The sequence below is a fragment of the Aythya marila genome (assembly GCF_965140915.1).
Source record: "Aythya marila genome assembly, chromosome: 31".
NCBI classification, from domain to species: domain Eukaryota; kingdom Metazoa; phylum Chordata; class Aves; order Anseriformes; family Anatidae; genus Aythya; species Aythya marila.
Window position 1 is genome coordinate 1,190,071 of NC_139072.1, and position 24,136 is coordinate 1,214,206.

The 24,136-nt window shown below is 57.3% G+C and overlaps 5 protein-coding genes and 1 long non-coding RNA gene across 6 annotated transcripts; 1 reads left to right on the top strand and 5 right to left on the bottom strand.

Moving 5' to 3' along the window:
- Positions 1-1,670: 1,670 nt before the first annotated feature.
- LOC309888914 lies at positions 1,671-2,929 on the bottom strand. The gene is made up of 2 exons (XR_014319174.1): positions 2,630-2,929; positions 1,671-2,465 (listed from the first exon to the last, which is right to left on the bottom strand). It is a non-coding gene; the product is annotated as an uncharacterized lncRNA (long non-coding RNA).
- Positions 2,930-2,942: 13 nt separating this feature from the next.
- On the bottom strand, positions 2,943-8,006 carry LOC309888909 (uncharacterized protein). The gene is made up of 3 exons (XM_082781550.1): positions 7,785-8,006; positions 5,530-5,601; positions 2,943-3,907 (listed from the first exon to the last, which is right to left on the bottom strand). The coding sequence occupies exons 2-3, from the start codon at positions 5,591-5,593 to the stop codon at positions 2,991-2,993; spliced, it is 981 nt and encodes a 326-aa protein (XP_082637676.1). The 5' UTR covers positions 5,594-5,601; positions 7,785-8,006; the 3' UTR covers positions 2,943-2,990.
- Positions 8,007-9,190: 1,184 nt separating this feature from the next.
- On the bottom strand, positions 9,191-12,283 carry LOC309888974 (uncharacterized protein; the record flags this gene model as incomplete). The annotated part of the gene is made up of 3 exons (XM_082781633.1): positions 9,191-9,816; positions 10,351-11,576; positions 11,621-12,283. 2 exons carry the CDS (start codon positions 12,281-12,283, stop codon positions 10,437-10,439), a joined length of 1,803 nt encoding a protein of 600 aa, XP_082637759.1. The 3' UTR covers positions 9,191-9,816; positions 10,351-10,436.
- Positions 12,283-14,835, bottom strand: LOC309888975 (uncharacterized protein; the record flags this gene model as incomplete). Its single annotated transcript, XM_082781634.1, has 4 exons — positions 14,747-14,835; positions 14,554-14,612; positions 12,347-13,035; positions 12,283-12,305 (listed from the first exon to the last, which is right to left on the bottom strand). Exons 1-4 carry the CDS (start codon positions 14,753-14,755, stop codon positions 12,283-12,285), a joined length of 780 nt encoding a protein of 259 aa, XP_082637760.1. The 5' UTR covers positions 14,756-14,835.
- A 186-nt stretch (positions 14,836-15,021) lies between these two features.
- Positions 15,022-19,599, top strand: TBRG1 (transforming growth factor beta regulator 1). Its single transcript, XM_082781548.1, has 2 exons — positions 15,022-15,057; positions 18,198-19,599. The coding sequence occupies exon 2, from the start codon at positions 18,199-18,201 to the stop codon at positions 19,477-19,479; it is 1,281 nt and encodes a 426-aa protein (XP_082637674.1). The 5' UTR covers positions 15,022-15,057; position 18,198; the 3' UTR covers positions 19,480-19,599.
- A 9-nt stretch (positions 19,600-19,608) lies between these two features.
- Positions 19,609-24,010, bottom strand: TACO1 (translational activator of cytochrome c oxidase I). The gene is made up of 6 exons (XM_082781551.1): positions 23,854-24,010; positions 22,454-22,659; positions 21,191-21,297; positions 20,959-21,092; positions 20,622-20,814; positions 19,609-19,898 (listed from the first exon to the last, which is right to left on the bottom strand). The coding sequence occupies exons 2-6, from the start codon at positions 22,656-22,658 to the stop codon at positions 19,698-19,700; spliced, it is 840 nt and encodes a 279-aa protein (XP_082637677.1). The 5' UTR covers position 22,659; positions 23,854-24,010; the 3' UTR covers positions 19,609-19,697.
- Between the last annotated feature and the right edge of the window lie 126 nt (positions 24,011-24,136).

Genomic DNA, 24,136 nt, shown 5'->3' on the forward strand with positions numbered 1-24,136 from the left:
ATTCTCCAAAATTCCCCCAAATTCTCCAAAGTTATCCAAAAAATCTCCAAAATTCTCCAAACTTCTCCAAAAATCTCCAAAAATTCTCCAAAATTCTCCAAAATTCCCCAAAATTATCCAAAACTTCTCCAAAAATCTCCAAAAATTCTCCAAACTTCTCCAAAATTCTCCAAAAATCTCCAAAAATTCTCCAAAATTTTCCATCCCACCTCCAAACTTCTCCAAATTTCTCCAAAAATTCTGCAAACTTCTCCAGAATTCTCCATCCCAACCCCAAACATCTCAAAATTTCTCCAAACTGCTCCAAAACTCTCCAAAAAATCTCCAAAATTCTCCAAACTTCTCCAAAATTATCCAAAAAATCTCCAAAATTCTCCAAAATTCCCCAAAAATTCTCCAGAATTCTCCAAATTTCTCCAAAATTCTCCATCCCGCCTCCAAACATCTCCAAAAATCTCCAAATTTCTCCAAAAATTCTCCAAACTTCTCCAAACTTCTCAAAAAATTCTCCAAATTTCTCCAAATTTCTACATCCCGCCTCCAAACTTCTCCAAACTTCTCCAAAAATTCTCCAAAATTCTCCAAAATTCCCGAAAATTATCCAAAATTCCCCAAAAATTCTCCAGAATTCTCCAAAAATTCTCCAGAATTCTCCATCCCGCCTCCAAACATCTCCAAATTTCTCCAAACTGCTCCAAAACGTCTCCAAAATTCTCAAAAATTCTCCAAATTTCTCCAAAACTCTCCAAAATTCTCCAAACTTCTCCAAAATTCTCCAAAAATCTCCAAAAATTCTCCAAAATTTTCCATCCCACCTCCAAACTTCTCCAAATTTCTCCAAAAATTCTGCAAACTTCTCCAAATATTCTGCAAACTTCTCCAGAATTCTCCATCCCAACCCCAAACATCTCAAAATTTCTCCAAACTGCTCCAAAACTCTCCAAAAAATCTCCAAAAATCTCCAAAATTCTCCAAATTCTCCAAAAATTCTCAAAAGTTCTCCCAAAATTCTCCAAATTTCTAAAAAAAATCTCCAAAACTTCTCCAAAATTTCTCCAAAATTCTCCATCACATCATGGAACATCTCCAAATTTCTCCAAAATTCTCCCAAAATCTCCATCCTGTCAAGGAACATCTCCAAACATCTCCAGAACATCTCCATCCATCCCAAAACACCTCCATCCATCCATCCCCAGATGTTCTAGAACATCTCCATCCATCCAACCATTCCCAGGTGTTCTAGATCACCTCCAGAACATCTCCACCCACCCACCCAGACGTTCTAGACCATCTCCAAACATCTCCATCCATCCCAAAACATCTCCATCCATCCCCAGATGTTCTAGAACATCTTCATCCATCCAACCCCTCCCAGATGTTCTAGATCATCTCCAGAACATCTCCACCCACCCACCCAACCCCTCCCAGATGTTCTAGATCATCTCCACCCACCCACCCACCACCGGTGGCCGAGGAGAAGACCCCTCCGGAGGAACCACCCCCGGCCTCCACCTCCGTCCTCCTCCAGGTGGGCCTCAACCATCTCCTGGGGCTCCACGGACCTCCTTGGTGACCCACGGCTCCTCCCAGTCCCTCCCAGTCCCCTCCCAGTCCCTCCCAGTCCCCTCCCAGTTCCCTCCCAGTCCATCCCAGTCCCCCCCAGGCCACACTTTGGTGCCACCCCAGCCCCTTTATTGCTACCACAGAGGCCCAAGCACGGTGACGCCCCCCCAGATGTCCCCAAGGTGGCCCCAGATGTCCCCACGGTGGCCCCAGATGGCCCCAGGGTGGCTCCTGGTGGCCCCAAATGTCCCCAGGGTGGCCCCAGACGTCCTCGTGGTGGTCCCGTGGTGGCTTCAGGTGTCCATATTCCACCTCCGTGTCTCCAGGGTCAACATTTGAGGTTCTACCATTTTTTGGTGGCCACCACACCACAACTTCAAGGCCCTTCCTTGGGTTCTAGGATGGAACCCATGATGGTGGAGAACCCCGTTGAGGTTTTGGCACCCATCCTTACCTCCAAAGTCCATAATCCACCTCGAGATGGTTCAAAATGTCAACATTTGAGGTTCTACCATGGTTTGGTGGCCACCAGACCACAATATCAAGACCCTTCCTTGGGTTCTAGGATGGAATCCATCATGGTGGAGAACCCCGTTGAGGTCCCAGCACCCATCCCGACCTCCAAAGTCCATATTTGACCTCTGCGTGTCTCCAGGGTCAACATTCGAGGTTCTACCATTTTTTGGTGGCCACCACACCACAACTTCAAGACCCTTCCTTGGTTCTAGGATGGAATCCATCATGGTGGAGAACCCCGTTGAGGTCCCGGCACCCATCCCAACCTCCAAAGTCCATAATCCACCTCAAGATGGTTCAAAATGTCAACATTTGAGGTTCTACCAGGGTTTGGTGGCCACCACACCACAACACCATGACCCTTCCTTGGGTTCCTATTGGGACACCTTGATTTAGGACCACCCATTTGGGGTCCTGGCACCCATCCCAACCTCCCAACTCCATCATCCACCTCGAGATGCTCCAAACGGTCAACATTTGAGGTTCTACCACATTTTGGTGGCCACCACCCCACCCCACCCCGCCGTTCCTCGGGTTCCTATTGGGACACCTTGATGTAGGACCACCCATTTGGGGTCCTGGCACCCATCCCGACCTCCAAAGTCCATATTTGACCTCCGCGTGTCTCCGGGGTCAACATTTGAGGTTCTACCAGGGTTTGGTGGCCACCACACCACGACATCAAGACCCTTCCTTGGGTTCTAGGATGGAACCCATCGTGGTGGAGAACCCCGTTGAGGTTTTGGCACCCATCTTGACCTCCCAACTCCATCATCCACCTCGAGATGCTCCAAACGGTCAACATTTGAGGTTCTACCACATTTTGGTGGCCACCACCCCACCCCACCCCGCCGTTCCTCGGCTTCCTACCTCCTCCCCACCCCGTTGGCCAACCCCGTTGACCCACCCCTTTAGGGCCCGCAGCCCGCCACCTCCTCGGGATGCCCCTGGAGGTGCCGGGTGAACTGGGGCTTGTAGCGGAAGCGCTTGCCGCAGCGCCCGCAGCCGTAGGGCTTCTCGCCGGTGTGGATGCGCCGGTGCTTGACCAGGTTGGAGGAGACGCAGAAGCTCTTGCCGCAGGCGCCGCAGCGGTAGGGCCGCTCGCCGGTGTGGGTGCGCTGGTGCTCGATGAGGGTGGAGCTCTGGCCGAAGGCCTTGCCGCAGTCGCCGCAGCGGTAGGGCCGCTCGCCGGTGTGGGTGCGCTGGTGGGAGGCCAAGTGGGTCTTCTTCTTGAAGCGCTTGGGGCAGCGGGGGCAAGGGAAGGGCTTCTCGCCGGTGTGGGTCCGCTCGTGCTTGAGGAGGTTGGAGCTGAGGCTGAAGGCCTTGCCGCAGCGGGGGCAGGCGTAGGGCTTCTCGCCGGTGTGGGTGCGGAGGTGCTTGAGGAGGTTGGAGGTCCTCCCGAAGGGCCTCCCGCACTCGGGGCAGGCGAAGGGGGTCTCGCCGGTGTGGGTGCGCCGGTGCTCGGTCAAGGTGGAGCTGCGGCTGAAGGTCCGGGAGCAGGTGGGGCAGGAGTAGGGGCGCTCGCCGGTGTGGGTGCGGAGGTGCTCGGCCAAGGTGGAGCTGCGGCCGAAGCTCTTGGGGCAGCGGGGGCAGGAGTAGGGGCGCTCGCCGGTGTGGGTGCGGAGGTGCTCCAAGAGGTTGGAGCTCTGGCCGAAGGTCCGGCCGCACTCGGTGCAGCGGTAGGGTTTGGCGCGCCCACTGGTGGCGGCGGTGGTCATGGTCGCGGTGGTGGTGGTGGTGGTGGTCGTGGGGGTGGTGGTCGGGGGTTCAAGGAGGCCCAGGAGGTTGATGAAGCCGCGGGGGTGGTCGGCAGGGGGCGGCGGTGGGGCTAGGGGAGGGGAGGAGAAGGGTTGGGGGGGGTTGGGGGTGAGGAAGGCGCGGGTTCTACGCGGAGAACGTCTCCCAGTTGGTCAACCCATGACCACGTTGAGGTGTTCTTGATGGAGAACGTCTCCCAGTTGGCCAACCCATGACCACGCTGAGGTGTTCTCCATGGAGAACATCTCCTGGTTGGCCAACCCATGACCACCTCAAGATGTTCTCCATGGAGAACGTCAATGTATGGCCGTGTAGAGAAGGTTCTCCATGGAGAACGTCTCCCAGTTGGCCAACCCATGACCACGTTGAGATGTTCTTGATGGAGAACGTCTTCCAGTTGGCCAACCCATGACCACGTTGAGATGTCCTCCATGGAGAACGTCTCCCAGTTGGCCAACCCATGACCACGTTGAGATGTCCTCCATGGAGAACGTCTCCCAGTTGGCCAACCCATGACCACGTTGAGATGTTCTCCATGGAGAACGTCTGTTGGGTCATCAAGTGACGACGTTGGAGACGTTCTCCATGGAGAACATCTCCTGGTTGGCCAACCCATGACCACGTCAAGATGTCCTCCATGGAGAACATCTCTTGGGTCATCAAATGACCACGTTGGAGACGTCCTCCATGGAGAACGTCTTCTGTTGGGTCAACCCATGACCACGTTGGAGACGTTCTCCATGGAGGACATCTTGAGGTGGTCATGGGTTGGCCAACTGGAAGACGTTCTCCATGGAGAACGTCAACGTATGGCCGTGTAGAGAAGGTTCACCATGGAGAACGTCTTCCAGTTGGCCAACCCATGACCATGTCAAGATGTGCTCCATGGAGAACGTCTTCCAGTTGGCCAACCCATGACCACGTTGAGATGTCCTCCATGGAGAACGTCTCCCGGTTGGCCAACCCATGACCATGTCAAGATGTCCTCCATGGAGGACGTCTCCCAGTTGGCCAACCCATGACCACGTCAAGACGTCCTCCATGGAGAACGTCTCCCAGTTGGCCAACCCATGACCACGTTGAGATGTTCTTGATGGAGAACCTCTTCCAGTTGGCCAACCCATGACCACGTCAAGACGTCCTCCATGGAGAACGTCAACGTATGGCCGTGTAGAGAAGGTTCTCCATGGAGAACGTCTTCTGTTGGGTCAACCCATGACCACGTCAAGATGTCCTCCATGGAGAACGTCAACGTATGGCCATGTTGAGTTGTCTTCCATGGAGAACGTCTCCCAGTTGGCCAACCCATGACCACGTTGGGGACGTTCTCCATGGAGGACATCTTGAGGTGGTCATGGGTTGGCCAACTGGAAGACGTTCTCCATGGAGAACGTCAACGTATGGCCGTGTAGAGAAGGTTCACCATGGAGAACGTCTTCCAGTTGGCCAACCCATGACCACGTTGAGATGTCCTCCATGGAGAACCTCTTCCAGTTGGCCAACCCATGACCACGTTGAGGTGTCCTCCATGGATGACGTCTTCCAGTTGGCCAACCCATGACCACCTCAAGACGTCCTCCATGGAGAACATCTCCTGGTGGCCCCCCATACAACCACAAAGCCCCACCCCCGTTTTTTTCCCCCATTTCCCCCCTTTTTGCCCCAAAAATGAAGCCGTCCCCACGTCCTCACCTGCGCGGGGCTCGTCGCCGTCGGCGGCGGCCCCGGCCCGCTGCGGCTCCTCCCCGCCCTCCATGGCGGCGCCTGCCGAAATGGGGCAAAAAAGGGCAAAAAGGAGAAATTTAAAAAAAAAAAAATCATTTTTTTCCCAAACCGGTCTGTTTTTCACCCAAAATGCCCTTCGTCTGGGGCGCGTTACGGTCGTCATATCTCCTGCTTTTGCCCCAAAAAAGTCTTTTCTATTTTTTGCCTTTTTCACCCCAAAATGTAACCCCACAAATTAGTTAATTTTGTACACCTTTACCTGAGAGCAATTGGCCCAGTTTCCTCCCTTTTCACCCCAAAATGCAATCCCAAAATTAATTAATTTTGCACCCTGACACCTAAGAGCAACTGGCCCAATTTCCTCCTTTTTCACCCCAAAATGTAGCCCCACAAATTAGTTAATCTTGCACCCCTTTACCTGAGAGCAATTGTCCCATTTTGCCACTTTTTCACCCCAAAATGCAATCCCCAAAATTAATTAATTTCGCACCCCCATTCCCGAGAGCCATCACCCCATTTTCATCCTTTTTTACCCCAAAAGAAAATCCCCAAAACTAGTTAATTTTGCACCCCCTACTCCTGAGAGCAATCGTCCCATTTTCCCCCTTTTTCACCCCAAAATGCAATTGCCACAATTAATTTATTTCGCACCCCCATTCCTGAGAGCCATCACCCCATTTTCTCCCTTTTTCACCCCAAAACACAATCCCCAAAATTAATTAATTTTGCACCCTGACACCTAAGAGCAACTGGCCCAATTTCCTCCTTTTTCACCCCAAAATGTAGCCCCACTTATTAATTTATTTTGTACACCTTTACCTCAGAGCAATCGTCCCATTTCCCCACTTTTTCACCCCAAAATGCAATCCCCAGAATTAATTAATTTCACACCCCCATTCCTGAGAGCCATCACCCCATTTTCTCCTTTTTTCACCCCAAAACACAATCCCCAAAATTAATTAATTTTGCACCCTTACACCTGAGAGCAATTGGCCCAATTTCCTCCCTTTTCACCCCAAAACACAATCCCCAAAATTAGTTAATTTTGCACCCCCACACTTAGGAGGAATTGACCCGTTTTCACCCTGTTTCACCCCAAAACCTAATCCTCCAGATTTGTTAATTTTGCACACACCCCCCAAAAAAACTAATTATCCCATTTCTCGCATTTTTCACCCCAAAACACAACCGTCACAATTAATTAATTTTGCCCCCCCGACACCCACAATAAATTACCCCATTTCCCTCGTTTTTTACCCCAAAATACCCCCCTCTTATTTTTAAACCCTAAACCCAAACACCCTGAAGCAATCAGCCCATTTTCCCCCTTTTTCACCCCAAAATGCAACCCACACAATGAACCAATCCTGCACCTTAATTCCTGAAAGCAATCGGCCCGAATTCCCCTCTTTTCACCCCAAAATTCGATCCCCGGAACCGGTTAATTTTGCACCCCCACCCCCTGCAGCAATCACCCCAATTTCCCCTTTTTTCACCCCAAAACCGAATCCCGACAATGAGTTAATTTCCCTCCCCCCCCTACCCTGCAGCGATCGGCCCAATTTCCTCCTTTTTCAACCCAAAAGCCCCTCCCACCAGCTGTTAACCCCTCTCCTGCCGGCCCAGCAGCAATCGACCCATTTCCCCCCTTTTTCACCCCAAAACACAATCCCCACGATCAGTTAATTTTCCAGCCCCCCCACCCCGTAACAATGTTGCCCAAATTCCTCCTTTTTCACCCCAAAAAGCGATCCGCACAGCTAATTAACCCCCAATCCTGCACGCCCAGCAGATTTTTTTCCCGTTTTCCCCCTTTTTCACACAAAAACGCAATCCCCCAAACTAGTTAATTTTGCACCACCCCGTTGCAGCAATCGCCCCGATTTCTCCTCTTTTCACCCCAAAACACAATCCTGACAATTACTAATTTTTGCCCCTCCTCTACCTGAGGGCGATCGGCCCAATTTCCTCCTTTTTCACCCCAAAACGCCTTCCCACAAATAGTTAATCCCGCTCCCTGCCTGCCCAGCAGCAATCAGCCCCGTTTTCCTCCTTTTTCACCCCAAAAACGCAATCCCCACAATTAGGTCATTCCGCATCCCCCCCCCTGAAAACAACCAGCCCAAATTCCCCTTTTTTCACCCCAAAATACCCTCCCAGAAGCATTCAACCCCCCTCCCCCCCCTCCCTTCAGCCATGGGCCCATTTTCCCCGTTTCTTACCCCAAAACGCAATCCTCGCTCCGCTTAGCTCCCCCGGCCGCTCCCCGCCAGCGATTGACCCGTTTTTGCCCTTTTTCACCCCAAAACCAACGGGGACGGATTCCAGAGAGCCCCAGCAGCTCCCTGGCACCCGCGGGCTCCAATCCGGGCGTTTTTTCACCCAAAATGGGGCCGTTTTTTGTGCGGCCCTGACAATGGTGGCGGGCGAGCGGCGCTTCCTGCCGCAAAGGCTCCCGGTGCTCCCAGTCCCTCCCAGTGCCTCCCAGTGCCTCCCAGTATCCCCCCAACCCCCCTCCCAGTGCTCCCAGTACCCCTCCAATCTCTCCCAGTACCCTCCCAATACCTCCCAGTACCCCCCAGTGTACCCCCCAAAACTCCCTCCCGGTGCCTCCCAGTGCCTCCCAGTAACACCCAGTGTCCCCCCAAACCCCCCTCCCAGTGCTCCCAGTATCCCTCCAATCCCTCCCAGTACCCCCCCAATACCTCCCAGTACCCCCCAGCGTTCCCCCCAAAACTCCCTCCCGGTGCTCCCAGTCCCTCCCAGTGCCTCCCAGTAACACCCAGTGTCCCCCCAAACCCCCCTCCCAGTGCTCCCAGTATCCTTCCAATCCCTCCCAGTACCCCCCGAATCCCTCCCAGTATCCCCCGAATCCCTCCCAGTACCCCCAGTGTACCCCCCAAAACTCCCTCCCGGTGCTCCCAGTCCCTCCCAGTGCCTCCCAGTGCCTCCCAGTAACACCCAGTGTCCCCCCAAGCCCCCCTCCCAGTGCTCCCAGCACCCCCCAAATCCCTCCCAGTGCTCCCAGTGTCCCTCCAACACCCCCCAGTGCTTCCAGTACCCCCAAAATCCCCCCCAGTGCTCCCAGTAACCCCCCCAAGCCACCCCCAGTGCCCCTCCAACACCCCCCAGTGCTCCCAGTACCCCCCAAATCCCTCCCAGTACCCCCAATGCTCCCCAACCCCCCTCCCAGTGCTCCCAGCACCCCCAAAATCCCTCCCAGTGCTCCCAGTAGCCCCAGTGTCCCTCCCAAACCTCCTCCCAGTGCTCCCAGTACCCCTGAATCTCCCCCCCAGTGCTCCCAGTAACCCCTCCAAGCCACCCCCAGTGCCCCTCTAACACCTCCCAGTGCTCCCAGTAACACCCATTGTCCCTCCCAAACCTCCTCCCAGTGCTCCCAGTACCCCCAAACTCCCTCCCAGTGCTCCCACTATCCCTCTAAGACCTCCCAGTACCCCCCGAAATCCCTCCCAGTACCCCCAGTGCTCCCCAACCCCCCTCCCAGTGCTCCCAGCACCCCCCAAACCTCCCTCCCAGTGCTCCCAGTGCCCCTCCAAGGCCTCCCAGTGCTCCCAGCACCCCCCGAAACCCCTCCCAGTGCTCCCAGTATGGCCCAGAGCAGCAGCGTTCACCAGGATTTATTGGGGTGGTGGGGACAGGAGGACGTGGGGACACGGGGACACTGGGATAGGGGGGCACGGGGACACGGGGATACTGGGACGGGACTGGGACACGGGGTCCTCCAAGGGGAAACCACGGCTTTGGGCCACCTCGAAGGTCTTGAGGTGGTTTTTCAAGACAAAAACCGGGATTTTGGGACACCTTGATGGACCTAGAACTTCTTGAAATGGTTTTTCAAGACAAAAACCATGGATTTAGGCCAATTTGATGGACCTAGAACTTCTTGAGATAATTTTTCAAGACAAAAACCATGGCTTTAGGCCACCTTGATGGACCTAGAACTTCTTGAGATGGTTTTTCAAGACAAAAACCATGGCTTTAGGCCAACTTGATGGACCTAGAACTTCTTGAGATGGTTCTCCAAGACAAAAACCAGGATTTTGGGTCACCTTGATGGACCTAGAACTTCTTGAGATGGTTTTTCAAGACAAAAACCAGGATTTTGGGCCACCTTGATGGACCTAGAACTTCTTGAGATGGTTCTCCAAGACGAAACCATGGATTTAGGCCACCTTGATGAACCTAGAACTTCTCGAGACGGTTCTCCAACCCAAAACCATGGCTTTAGGCCAACTTGATGGACCTAGAACTTCTCGAGATGGTTCTCCAAGACAAAAACCATGACTTTGGGCCACCTCAAAGATCTTGAGATGGTTCTCCAAGACAAAACCACGGATTTAGGCCAACTTGATGGACCTAGAACTTCTCAAGATGGTTCTTGAAGCCAAAACCATGGCTTTAGGCCAACTTGATGGACCTAGAACTTCTTGAGGTGGTTCTCCAAGACAAAAACCATGACTTTGGGCCACCTCGAAGATCTTGAGATGGTTCTCCAAGATGAAACGATGGCTTTAGGCCAACTTGATGAACCTAGAACTTCTCAAGATGGTTCTCCAAGACAAAAACCATGGATTTGGGCCACCTTGATGGACCTGGAACTTCTTGAGATCTTTCTTCAAGACAAAAACCATGATTTTGGGCCACCTTGATGGACCTAGAACTTCTCAAGATGGTTCTCCAAGACAAAAACCACGGATTTAGGCCAACTTGACGGACCTAGAACTTCTCGAGACGGTTCTTGAAGCCAAAACCATGGCTTTAGGCCACCTTGATGAACCTAGAACTTCTCCAGATGCTCCCCCACGCCCAAACCACCACCTCGACCACCCCGACGGCCCCGTCCCGCGCCGCCCTCAGGCCAGGTGGGTGCGCTGGTGCTTGCTGAAGGCCGAGCTCCACCCGAAGGTCTTCCCGCACTGGCCGCAGCGGTAGGGCCGCTCGCCGGTGTGGGTGTGCCGGTGCTCCAGGAGGTTGGCGCTCTGCCGAAAACTCTTGCCGCAGTCGCCGCAGCGGTAGGGCCGCTCGCCGGTGTGGGTGCGCCGGTGCTTGGCCAGGTGGGAGTTTTGGCAGAAGCTCTTGCCGCAGAGCCCGCAGGTGTAGGGCCGCTCGCCGGTGTGGGTGCGTTGGTGTTGGATGAGGTTGGAGCTCTGGCGGAAGCTCTTGCCGCACTCGGTGCAGCGGTAGGGCCGCTCGCCGGTGTGGGTCAAGCGGTGTTTGGCCAAGTAGGACCCCAGGGCGAAGCCCTTGCCGCAGAGGGGGCAGAAGTGGCGCCGGGCGGCGCCGTGGGTGCGCCGGTGCTCGGCCAGGTTGGAGCTTTGGCTGAAGATCTTGCCGCACTCGGGGCACTTGTAGGGTTTCTCGCCGGTGTGGGTGACCTGGTGGCGGAGGAGTTTGGAGCTCTGCCCGAAGGCTTTGCCGCACTCGGGGCACTTGTAGGGTTTGGCGGGCGGGCGGCAAGCCCGGAGGTGCCGGGCCAGCCGGCAACTCCAGAAGAAGGTGGCGCCGCATTGGGGGCAAGCCAAGGGTTGCTCGGGTTGGTGGTGCCGCAAACCGGCCGGTTGGGCGTAGGCCTTGCCGCAGGCCTCGCAGCGGTAGGGTTTGGAGGCCGCGCCGTGCCGCCGGCGCCGGTGCCGGGCCAGTTGGGCGCTGCCTTCGAAGCGTTCGGGGCAGAGGGGGCAGGGGAAGGAGCCGGCGTGGGTTTGCCGGTGGAGGAGGAGGGTGGCGGCGTGGCGGAAGGCTTGGCCGCACTCTTCGCAGCGGTGCGGCCTCTCGGCGGCGTCACCGGCGTTGGCGTCGCCTCCAGTTTTGGCGTCGCCTCCAATTTTGGCGTCACCACAGGGTTTGGTGTCGCCTCCAATTTTGGTGTCACCTCCAGTTTTGGTGTCACCGTGAGTTTTAGCGTTGCCAGGAGGCCGGGCGCCACCACCAAGGGCGGCGGCACCGTGACGTCCACCATGACGTCCAACGTCGCCATGAGGTTCGCCGTCGCCATGAGGTTCACCACGAGGTTCACCATGACCATGAGGTTCTCCATCACCAAGAGGTTCTCCATCACCAAGAGGTTCACCAAGAGGTTCACCATCACCATGAGGTTCACCATGACCATGACGTTCACCACAAGGTTCCCCATGACCATGAGGTCCACCACAAGGTTCGCCATCAACATGAGGTTCTCCATCACCATGACATTGACCATGAGGTTTACCATCACCGCGAGGATCACCATGACCATGAGGTCCACCATGAGGTTCACCATCACCATGACATTCACCATGGCCATGAGGTCCACCATGACCATGAGGTCCACCATGAGGTTCACCATGACCATGAGGTCCACCATGATGTTCACCATCACCATGATGTTCACCATGACCATGAGGTTCACCATGACGTTGACCATCACCATGACATCCACCATGACCATGACGTTCACCACGAGGTTCACCATCACCATGACGTTCACCATCACCACAAGGTCCACCATGACCATGACATCCACCATGACCATGAGGTCCGCCATGACCATGACCATGACATTCACCATGACCATGACGTTCACCACAAGGTTCCCCATGACCATGAGGTCCACCATGAGGTTCACCATCACCATGAGGTCCACCATGACCATGACCATGACGTTCACCACCACCACAAGGTCCACCACGACCATAACGTTGACCACCACCACGACATTCCCCATCACCACGAGGTCCCCCGCAAGGCTCCCCACCACCCCTCCCCTCCCCACCCGCCGTACCCCCACCGCCCACCCCGTGCTCCCCCTCCCGGTGCGCCGGCAACGCCGCGGGCCCGCCGAGCTGCCTCCCGCCCTCCCGACACCGCTGCCCGCCGCGGGCCCGCCGGTGCTTGGCCAAATCGGAGCTGACGGCGAAGCGCCGCCCGCACTCGCCGCACCCGTAGGGCCGCTCGCCCGTGTGGGTCCGCCGGTGGGTGGCCAAGGTCGACTTGCGCCCAAAGGCCCTCCCGCACTCGGGGCAGCCGTAGGGCCGCTCGCCGGTGTGGGTGCGCCGGTGGTGGACCAAAGTGGAGTTTTGGCTGAAACGGGCGCCGCACTGGGCGCAGCGGTAGGGTTTCTCGCCGGTGTGGACGCGTTGGTGCTCCAGGAGGGTGGAACCGCGGCTGAAGGCCTTGCCGCACTCGCCGCAGGCGTGGGGCCGGGCGCCGGCGTGGCCTTTGCGGTGCTCCAGGAGCGAGGAGCTCCAACCGAAGGCCTTGCCGCACTCGCCGCAGCGGTAGGGCCGCTCGCCGGTGTGCACCCGGCGGTGTTTCAGGAGGTTGGAGCTCTGGGCGAAGGCCTTGCCGCACTCGCCGCAGCGGTAGGGGGCGCCTTCGGCCTCCTCTTCTTCCTCCTCTTCCTCCTCTTCCTCATCGTCATCGTCATCATCCTCTTTGGCGTGGGGGATGAGCGGCGGCGGTGGTGGCAATGGGGAGCTGTGGGGTGGAGGAGGAGGGGTTGGGTGGGGGGACACCCGTGGGACATGGGGACATCAATTTGGGGACATTCTGGGGGTTTTGGTCTTGGGGGCATCGGTTTTGGGGTAAGGGAGGTCATGGGACATGGGGACATCAATTTGGGGACATTATTTTGGGGACATCAGTCTTGGGGACATCATCAAGGGGCTGTTGGCTTTGGGGTCATCAGTCTTGGGGTAAGGGAGGTCATAGGTCATGGGGACATCAATTTGGGGACATTTTGGGGAAATCGGTCTTGGGGACATCAGTTTTGGGGTAAGAGAGGTCATGGGACATGGGGACATCAATTTAGGGACATCGTTTTGGGGACATCGTCAAGAGGACGTTGGCCTTGGGGTCATCGGTTTTGGGGTAAGGGAGGTCAAGGGACATGGGGACATCGTTTTGGGGACATTCTGGGGGTTTTGGTCTTGGGGACATCGGTTTTGGGGTAAGGGAGGTCATGGGACGTAGGGACATCAATTTGGGGACATTTTGGGGAAATCAGTCTTGGGGACATCGATTTTGGGGTAAAAGAGGACATGGGATGTGGGGAGGACAATTTGGGGCCATCATTTTGGGGACATCGCCAAGGGGCCGTTGGCCTTGGGGTCATCGGTCTTGGGGTAAGAGAGGTCATAGGACATGGGGACATCAATTTGGGGACATTATTTTGGGGATTTTGGTCTTGGGGACATCGATTTTGGGGTAAGGGAGGTCATGGGACATGGGGAGGAAAATTTGGGGACATCATTTTGGGGACATCGCCAAGGGGGCGTTGGTTTTGGGGTCATGGGTCTTGGGGACGTTGGTCTTGGGGACATCGGTTTTGGGGTAAGAGAGGTCATGGGACATCAATTTGGGGACATTTTGGGGAAATCAGTCTTGGGGACATCGATTTTGGGGTAAAAGAGGCCATGGGACATGGGGACATCAATTTAGGGACATCATTTTGGGGACATCGCCAAGGGGCCGTTGGCCTTGGGGTCATCGGTCTTGGGGTAAGGGAGGTCATGGGACGTAGGGACATCAATTTGGGGACATTTTGGGGAAATCGGTCTTGGGGACATCATTTTTGGGGCGGGGGAGGTTTTGGGGTGGGGGGACATCAATTTGGGGACATCAATTTGGGGACATCATCAAGAGGACGTTGGCCTTGGGGTCATCGGTTTTGGGGTAAGGGAGGTCATAGGACATGGGGACATCGTTTTGGGGACATTATTTTGGGGATTTTGGTCTTGGGGACATCGTTTTTGGGGCGGGGGAGATTTTGGGGTGGGGGGAGGCCAATTTGGGGACATCAATTTGGGGACATCGCCAAGGGGCCGTTGGCCTTGGGGTCATGGGTCTTGGGGTAAGGGAGGTCAAGGGTCACGGGGACATCGTTTTGGGGACATTTTGGGGATTTCGGTCTTGGGGTCAACCCCCCGCCCCTCCCCCCCCCCCCCCCCCTCGTGCCCCTCCCCCCCCCCCCATGTCCCCCGTCCCCTCCCCCACCTGGTGGCGCCGCCGCCGCCGTCATCGCCGCCGTCCTCGGGGACCGGAAGGGACCCAACCTGGGGGGGGGGGGGTGACATGACGTCATGGGGGTTATGACGTCATGGGGGTGGTGACGTCATGGGGGTGATGACGTCACCGCCAGCCCCCCCCCTCCCCCCTCCTCAGCGCCCCCTCCCCCCTCGGGTCTCACCTCCTCCATTGTCTCCTCGCTCCGCCGCCCCTCCCCCACCCCCGCGGGGAGGGGGGGGAGGGGTCAAAGGTCACGGGGGGGTCGGTGGGGGGGGGAGGGGTCAGGGGTCACCCCCCCCGCGTGACGTCACCGCCCGCCGCCTTTTTTGGGGCGCTCCCCCCCCTTTTTTTCCCCCTCCCCCCTCCCCCACTCCGGCTGCCGTCCTCCTCCCCCCCCCCCCTCCCCCTTCAAGCCCCGCCCCCCGCCCCGCCCCTTCCGGTTCCTGGCCCCTCCCCCCCGCTTCCTCTTCCTCCTCTTCCTCCCGGCGCCGGGTGAGTGGGGGGCAAAAGGGGGGGGGGGGGAGGGGGGATAAAAGGGGGGGGGGGGCAGTGCTGATTGCAAGGTCTTGGAGCTAATTAAAAGGCCTTGGCGCTAATTAAAAGGCCCGGCGCTAATTGCACGGCGTGGCGGGAAGGGTTGGGGAGGGGTGCGCTAATTGCAAAGGGTTGCGTTAATTGCAAACGATTGCATTAATTGCAAATGATTGCATTAATTGCAAATGATTGCATTAATTGCAAAGGGTTGCGTTAATTGCAACGGGTTGTATTAATTGCAAAGCTTTGCACTAATTGCAACTGATTGCATTAATTGCAAAGGGTTGTATTAATTGCAAAGCTTTGCACTAATTGCAAAGGGTTGCATTAATTGCAAAGCTTTGCACTAATTGCAAAGGGTTGCATTAATTGCAAAGGGTTGTATTAATTGCAAAAAGGTTGCACTCATTGCAAAGGATTGCACTAATTGCAAAAGGTTGCATTAATTGCAAAAAGGTTGCATTAATTGCAAAGCGTTGCATTAATTGCAAGGGCTTGCACTAATTGCAAAGCACTGCATTATTTGCAAATGATTGCATTAATTGCAAAGGGTTGCACGGTTTGCAAAGGGTTGTATTAATTGCAAATTATTGCATTAATTGCAAAGGGTTGCACTAATTGCAAAGCTTTGCACTAATTGCAAAAGATTGCACTCATTGCAAAGGGTTGTATTAATTGCAAGGCCTTGCACTAATTGCAAAAGGTTGCATTAATTGCAAAAAGGTTGCACTCATTGCAAAGGGTTGCATTAATTGCAAAGCTTTGCACTAATTGCAAATGATTGTATTAATTACAAAGGGTTGCACTAATTGCAAAGCCTTGCACTAATTGCAAAGGGTTACATTAACTGCAAGGCCTTTCACTAATTGCAAGGAGTTGCATTAATTGCAAAGCATTGCACTAATTGCAAAGGGTTGTATTAATTGCAAAGCCTTGCACGGTTTGCAAAGGGTTGTATTAATTGCAAGGGCTTGCACTAATTATAAAGCTGTGTGCTAATTGCAAAGCCTTGCACTAATTGCAAAGGGTTGCACTAATTGCAAGGCCTTGTACTAATTGCAAAGCCTTGCACTAATTGGAAAGGGTTGCACTAATTGCAAAGGGTTGCATTAATTGCAAAGCCTTGCACTAATTGGAAAGGGTTGCACTAATTGCAAAGCCTTGCACTAATTGGAAAGGGTTGCACTAATTGCAAAGGGTTGTATTAATTGCAAGGGCTTGCACTAATTGGAAAGGGTTGCACTAATTGCAAAGGGTTGCATTAATTGCAAAGCCTTGCACTAATTGCAAATGATTGCATTAATTGCAAGGCCTTGCACTAATTGCAAATGATTGCATTAATTGCAAAGCCTTGCACTAATTGCAAATGATTGCATTAATTGCAAGGCCTTGCACTAATTGCCAAGGGTTGCATTAATTGCAAGCCCTTGCACTAATTGCAAAGCACTGCGCTAATTAACAGGGCTTGCACTAATTGCAAAGTGTTGCATGCCTAATTGCAAAGCCTTGCACTAATTGCAAAGCCTTGCACTAATTGCAAGCCCTTGCACTAATTGCAATTAATTGCACCGCCTGGAAGCCGTTGCTGCTCATTGCATTAATTGCAATTCCTTACACTAATTGCAATTTGTTGCACTAATTACAAGTAATCGGACAAGTTACAATTGATTGCATTAATTACAACTAATTGCATTAATTACAATTGATTGCATTAATTACAATACCTTGCATTAATTACAATGCCCAGCATTAATTACGATGCCTTGCATTAGTTACAATTCGCTGTGTTAATTGCAATTTGTTGCACTAATTGGGATTACTCCCACAACCCACTGCAACCAGACGTAGCCTTGCAACCTCTTGTAATTACTCCAACAAACCCATCGCATCCTCATTTACCCTTACAACTTGTTGTAACTACTCCTACAACCCATTGCAACCTCTTGCAAGTACTCCTCCAACCCCTTGCAACCACATTTACTCTTACAACCCGTAGCAATTACAGCTACAACCTATTGTAACCTCTTTCAACTACTCCTACAAACCCCTCGCAACCACATTTACCCTTACAACCCGTAGCAATTACTCCTCCAACCCACTGTAACCTCTTGCAACTACTCCTCCAACCCATTGTAACCTCTTTCAACTACTCCTACAACCCATCGCATCCTCATTTACCCTTGCAACTTGTTGTAACTACTCCTCCAACCCTCTGTAACCTGTTGCATCTACTCCTCCAACCCATTGTAACCTCTTGCAACTACTCCTACAAACCCATCGCATCCTCATTTACCCTTGCAACTTGTTGCAACTACTCCTCCAACCCACTGCAACCTCTTGCAACTACTCCTCCAACCCACTGTAACCTCTTGCAAGTACTCCTACAACCCATTGCAACCTCTTGCAAGTACTCCTCCAACCCCTTGCAACCACATTTACTCTTACAACCCGTAGCAATTACAGCTACAACCCATTGTAACCTCTTTCAACTACTCCTCCAACCCATTGTAACCTCTTGCAACTACTCCTCCAACCCCTCGCAACCACATTTCCCCTTACAACTCATTGCAACTACTCCTCCAACCCACTGCAACTTGTTGCAACTACTCCTTCAACCCATTGCAACCTCTTGCAACTACTCCTCCAACCCCTCGCAACCACATTTACCCTTGCAACTTGTTGTAACTACTCCTCCAACCCACTGCAACTTGTTGCAACTACTCCTTCAACCCATTGCAACCTCTTGCAACTACTCCTCCAACCCATTGTAACCTCTTTCAACTACTCGTACAACCCATCGCATCCTCATTTACCCTTACAACTTGTTGTAGCTACTCCTCCAACCCACTGCAACTTGTTGCAACTACTCCTGCAACCCATCGCAACCACATTTATCCTTACAACTTGTAGTAACTACTCCTCCAACCCCTCGCAACCACATTTCCCCTTCCAACTCATTGTAACTCCCCCCCACCCCACCTCCACCCCCCCCAACCCCACCCCCTGCTCCTCCTCCACCCCCGCGACCACCCCGCGACCTCCGCCACGCCTTCCTCAATTAACCAACGCCTTAATTACCCCCTTCCTCACCCCCCCAGGATGCCGAAAGCCCCCCGGGGGAGGCCGGCCGAGCGCTACCGCCTGAAGTACAACCGGCTCCGGCGCGCGGCGCGGGCGCTGGTCTTCGAGAACGGGGCGCTGTGCGACGAGGTGGCGAGGTTGGAGGCCAAGTTCCTCCGGGCGCGGGACGAGCGCCGCTTCCTACTCACTCGCCTCCTCCAACTCCGAGCTTTGGCCGGGCCGGAGGAGGCCGGGGCCGAGGCCGGGCGGCGGGCGAGGAGGGGAGGCCGGGGGGACGGCCGGAGGGACGGGGCGAAGGGGGCGGAGGGGAGGTTGGGGGGTGGGAGGAATGGGGGGAGGCCGACGGGGTCAAGGGATTTGGGGTCAAGGGATTTGGGGTCAAGGGATGAGTTGAGGCCAATGGGGTCAAGGGATTTGGGGTCAAGGGATGAGTTGAGGTCAACGGGGTCAAGGGATTTGGGGTCAAGGGATGAGTTGAGGTCAACGGGGTCAAGGGATTTGGGGTCAAGGGATGAGTTGAGGCCAACGGGGTCAAGGGATGACGCGAGGCCGGCGGCCTCCAGGGACGGGTTGAGGCCATCGGGGTCCCGCGACGCCCCCCTCGATGACCCCCGGGACCCCTCCCGGCCCAACGGGCCCCGGGGCGCTTCCAAGATGGCGTCCGCGGCGTCGCCGGCGGCCATCTTGAGGCCGCCCGAAGAGGCCGCCCACCTCGCCGGGCCGCCGGCGGCCATCCTGAGCTCGTCGCCGCGCCGGCGCGGCGGGGCGCCGCCGTCGTTGCCCTTGAGTCTCGGCCCGTTGACTGTGCACAGCTTGGGGGTCATCGGGGCGGGGGCGGCGGCCATCTTGCCGCCGGGCTACCGGAGCACCCGGCTCTTCGCCAGCTTGCGGAGGCCGGCCCGGCGCTGCCTCTACACTTGCCGGATCGTGGCCGGACCCCGGTGCGAGATCGTGGCCGAGGACGAGCCCGGCCGGGTTTTGGCGGGCCCTACGCCGGACGTTTGCCACGCTCGCCTCCTCCAGGCCTTGGAGGAGGCCGGGGGGAGGCCCCGGGGCCCTCCGCACGTCCCCGGGGCCGGCGAGGACTTCTTCGGCCTCACCCACCCCGTCGTCCGGCGGCACCTCCAAGGGGAGGCCGGGGCCTTCATCCACCCCGAGGAGGAGGAGGACGACGAGGAGGACGACGACGACGACGACGACGACGAGGACGATGAAGAGGAGGACGAAGACGAAGGGGCCGCCCAAGCTTTCCCCTACGGCGACATCTTCCTCGGCAGCCCCACGGGATCCGACGACTGACCCCGGGTCCCCCCCCCTTCAAATAATTGACCCCGCCCTGTTTTTTTTGGGGGGTTGGGCCCAAACTTTGGGTTTTTTTTTGGGGTGGGAGGGGGCCGCGGTCAAAATTAATACACACGGAGGCAGAAAAACACTCAAAAAAAGGCTTTTATTGCCACCAGCATCGCGGGGGGAGGGGAGGTGACCCCAAATCCCGAGGCCACGCCCCCCCGGGTTTCCTATTGGATGTTGTGGTAGATGTTGACGACGTCGGGGTAGTCCCCGAGGGCTTGGAGGAGGCGCTCGGCCTCCTCCCGCGTCCCCTCCGGCAGCGCCACGCGGTCCCGGGGCAGGTACTCGATGGTGGCCGAGAGCGGGCGCAGCCCCGAGGCCTCCAGGCGCTCCCGCACGGCCCGCAGGGACGAGGTCTCGCAGATAAACTGGGGGGGGGGACGGCCAATGGGGGTTGGGGGTGGTCAAAAGTTGGCCAACGGGGGTTGGGGGTGGTCAAAAGTTGGCCAACGGGGGTTGGGGGTGGTCAAGGGTTGGCCAACAGGGGTTGGGGGTGGCCAAAGATGGTGGTAGAAGGTCAAGGGTTGGCCAACGGGGGTTGGGGGTAGTCAAGGGTTGGCCAATGGTCATTGGGGATGGTCAATGGTTGGCCAACGGGTTGGGGGTGGTCAGAAGTTGGCCAACGGGGGTTGGGGGTGGTCAAAAGTTGGCCAACGGGGGTTGGAGATGGTCAAGGGTTGGCCAACGGGGGTTGGGGATGGTCAAGGGTTGGCCAACTGTCGTTGGGGGTGGCCAATGGTCATCGGGGATGGCCAAGGGTTGGCCAACGGTCATCGGGGTTGGCCAAGGGTTGGCCAATGGTCATCAGGGTTGGCCAAGGGTTGGCCAACGGTCATTGGGGATGGCCAATGGTCATCGGGGGTGGCCAAGGGTTGGCCAACGGTTGGCCAATGGTCATCGGGGTTGGCCAAGGGTCATCGGGGTTGGCCAATGGTTGGCCAACGGTCATCGGGGTTGGCCAACGGTTGGCCAACGGTCATCGGGGTTGGCCAACGGTCATTGGGGTTGGCCAAGGGTTGCCCAATCGTTGTCGCGGACGGCACCACCTCCCCCCTCAACCCATCCAATCCCGACGCTCCTTCCTCCCCCACCTTCAGCGCCGCCTCCTCTTCCTCCTCCTCCTCCTCCTCCTCTTCCTCCTCGCAGACGTCCCGAGCTCCGGCCTCCACCGCGGCCTCCAGGGCGGCCTCCAAGGCCACGGGGCGACCCCGCAAATCCCGGGGGGCCACGCGCACCACCCCGATCTGCTCGAACCCGTGCCGGGCCCCTTCGGCCACGGTGGCCCTGGGTGGCAAAAGACCCCAAATACTCCAAAAAAAAAACCCAAAAAACACCAAAAAAAAACTCAAAAAAAAAAAAAAAAGACCCAAAACACTCAAAAACGGGGTTCGGCCCCCAAAATTGGAGGCCAGATCCCAAAAGACGCACCCGTGGCGGGCGAGGAGGAGGCGGATCTCGTGCTGGCTCCGCCGCGGGTTATCGGTGAGGACCTCCACCAGCAGCGCCCACCCGCCGGCCCCCCGGGCTTCGTAGAGGACCCTCGCCCCCGCCGCCGGTTTTTCCTAAAGTTTGGGGGTTTAGGACGATGAGGAGGAGGTTGTGGGGCTGCCCCGTAAGTTGTGGGGTGATGGGGGATCCCAAAAAATTTTGGGGGACCTACCGCGCCGCGGATGGCGGCCTCGATGGAGGCCTTGGGCATGTTGTTGGCCCGGCATTGCTCCACCGCGTTGGCCAACTGGGGGTTGAGCGCCGGGTCCGGGCCCCCCTCTATGGGATAAAAAAAGGGGGGACGGGGGGGTTATTTGGGGTCTTGGGGGGGTGGGGGCGATCGCCGGATCACCAAAAGATCTTAACGGGGGGGTGGGGGGCGGTGGGGAGGTGGTGGAGGGGGAGATCTGTGGGGTGGGGGAGGCGTTGGGGGGGGTTTATGGGGTGGGGGGGGGCGTGGGGGGGGGTTATGGGGTGGGGGGGGCGTGGGGGGGATCTGTGGGGTGGGGAGGTCGCCAGGATCCCAGGGATCTTCGGGAGATCCTGGGGGATCTATGGGGCGGGGGGGCCCGGGGGGGGATCTATGGGGTGGGGTGGGTCGTGGGGGGGGTTTATGGGGTGGGGGGGGCCTGGGGGGGATTTATGGGGTGGGGAGGTCGCCAGGATCCCAGGGATCTTCGGGAGATCCTGGGGGATCTATGGGGTGGAGGGGGCCTGGGGGGGATCTATGGGGTGGGGAGGTCTTTGGGATCCCAAGGATCCTTGGGAGATCCTGGGGGATCTATGGGGTGGGGAGGTCGTGGGGGGGATTTATGGGGTGGAGGGGGCCTGGGGGGGATTTATGGGGTGGGGGGGGCCTGGGGGGGATCTATGGGGTGGGGAGGTCACCAGGATCCCAGGGATCTTCGGGAGATCCTGGGGGATCTATGGGGTGGAGGGGGCCTGGGGGGGGATCTGTGGGGTGGGGAGGTCTTTGGGATCCAGGGAATCTAGGGGGAAAAGGGGATCTGGGGGAAGGGGATCCAGGGGAAAAGGGGATCCTGGGGATCTGGGGATCCAGGGCAAAAGGGATCCAGGGCAAAAGGGGATCTGGGGGAAAAGGGATCCAGGGTAAAAGGGGATCTGGGGGTCTGGGGGATTTGGGGGAAGGGGATCCAGGTGGAAAGAGGAAGTGGGATCAGGGGAAAAAGGGGATCCAGGAGAAAAAGGGATCCAGGAGATCGGTGGGACAGAGATCTGGGGAAAAGGGGATTCGGGGGATCTGGGGAAGGGGATCCAGGGCAAAAGGGGATCCAGGGCAAAAGGGGATCCTGGGGATCTGGGGATCCAGGGGAAGGGGATGCAGGGCAAAAGGGGATCCAGGGGATCTGGGGGAAAAAGGGGATCAAGGGAAGGGGATCCGGGGGATCCAGGGGATCCGGTGGGATCCACCCACCGCGGGCGGCCGTGCGCAGGAGGAGGCCGAGGCGCTGGAAGAGGCGGCTGCGGGCGGCGTCGCGCGGGCCCTTGACGTTGCGCACCTTGGACCAGCGGTTGTGGCCGGCCCCGCGGCGCGACCCCAAAACCGATCCCGTTGGCCACAGCCACCGGGACCACCGGGACCACCGGGGACAACGCCACAGGGTCGCCGGGGACGCCATGCTGGGGGGGGGAAAACGGGGGGGGAAAGGGGAGTCGGGGGGGTTTTGGGGACATGGGGTCAAGGAGGGGGGTGGGAATTGGGGACGTTGGCCCCATAGGATCCCGTATCCCGGTGTCACCTCCCCATGGGGACCCTATAAACTGGTGTCACCCCCCCACGGTGACCCCATAACCTGGTGTCACCACCCCATGGGGACCCCATGACCCCAAGTGACCCCACCCCATAATGACCCCATAACTTGGGGCCACCATCCCATGGGGACCCCATATCCCAGTGTCACCACCCCATGGGGACCCCATAACCCAATGTCACCTCCACATGGGGACCCTATAACCCGGTGCCACCATCCCATAGGACCCCCATGTCCCAATGTCACCCCCCCATGGTGACCCAATGACCCCAAGTGACCCCACCCCATGGGGACCCCATAACTTGGGGCCACCCCCCCACGGTGACCCCATGACCCCAAGTGACCCCCCCACGTGACCTCTGACCCCACATGACCCCACGTGACCCCTGACCCCCAGTGACCCCAACCCCCTCTACCACCCCCCATGGGGACCCCATAACCCGGCGCCACCCCCCCCATGTCCCCATGTGACCCCACCCCACGTGACCTCTGACCCCCACGTGACCCCCTGACCCCCAGTGACCCCACACCCCGCTGCCACCCCCCCACGGTGACCCCATATCCCCACGTGACCCCACCCCACGTGACCTCTGACCCCCACGTGACCCCCACATGACCCCACGTGACCCCCACGTGATCCCTGACCCCCACGTGACCCAACCCCCCCCCCCACGGGGACCCCATATCCCGGCCCCTCCCCCCCCCCCCCGCTGTCCCCATGACCCCAAGTGACCCCACCCACGTGACCTCGACCCCCACGTGACCCCCTGACCCCCACGTGACCCCTGACCCCCAGTGACCCCACACCCCGCTGCCACCCCCCACGGTGACCCCATATCCCCACGTGACCCCACCCACGTGACCTCTGACCCCCACGTGACCCCCACGTGACCCCTGACCCCCACGTGACCCCACCCCCCCACGGGGACCCCATATCCCGGCCCCTCCCCCCCCCACGCTGTCCCCATGACCCCAAGTGACCCCGCCCACGTGACCCCGACCCCCACGTGACCCCCCTGACCCCACGTGACCCCCCCCGTCCCCCCCTCCCCCCTCCTCTCACCCCCGTCCGCCGCCGGCCCCGGCCCCGCCCCCCCCCCGCGTCCGCCGAGCCGCGGGGGCTGCTGGGAAAAGGGGGCGGGAGGGCGGAAGTGACGTCAGGGGTCGGCTTCGGGGCCCCGCCCGCCGCGCTGCGTCACTTCCTGGGGGGCGGGGAGAGGATAAAAAGGGAAAGGGGGGGGGTTGGGGGGGACTGGGAGGGACTGGGAGCACTGGGAAGGGATTGGAGGGGACTGGGACCAGTATAGGAGGGGACTGAGGGTACTGGGAGGGAACTCGGAGGGACT

Coding starts and splice junctions, on each gene's coding strand:
- LOC309888909 (XM_082781550.1), bottom strand. CDS start 5,593: ATGGAGGGCGGGGAGGAGCCGCAGCGGGCCGGGGCCGCCGCCGACGGC. Junction 3,908..5,529: donor CGGCGACGAGCCCCGCGCAG/GTGAGGACGTGG, acceptor CCCCTCCCCTAG/CCCCACCGCCGCCCCCTGCC.
- TBRG1 (XM_082781548.1), top strand. CDS start 18,199: ATGCCGAAAGCCCCCCGGGGGAGGCCGGCCGAGCGCTACCGCCTGAAG.
- TACO1 (XM_082781551.1), bottom strand. CDS start 22,658: ATGGCGTCCCCGGCGACCCTGTGGCGTTGTCCCCGGTGGTCCCGGTGG. Junction 21,298..22,453: donor CCTGCGCACGGCCGCCCGCG/GTGGGTGGATCC, acceptor TTTATCCCATAG/AGGGGGGCCCGGACCCGGCG. Junction 21,093..21,190: donor AGGCCGCCATCCGCGGCGCG/GTAGGTCCCCCA, acceptor CCCAAACTTTAG/GAAAAACCGGCGGCGGGGGC.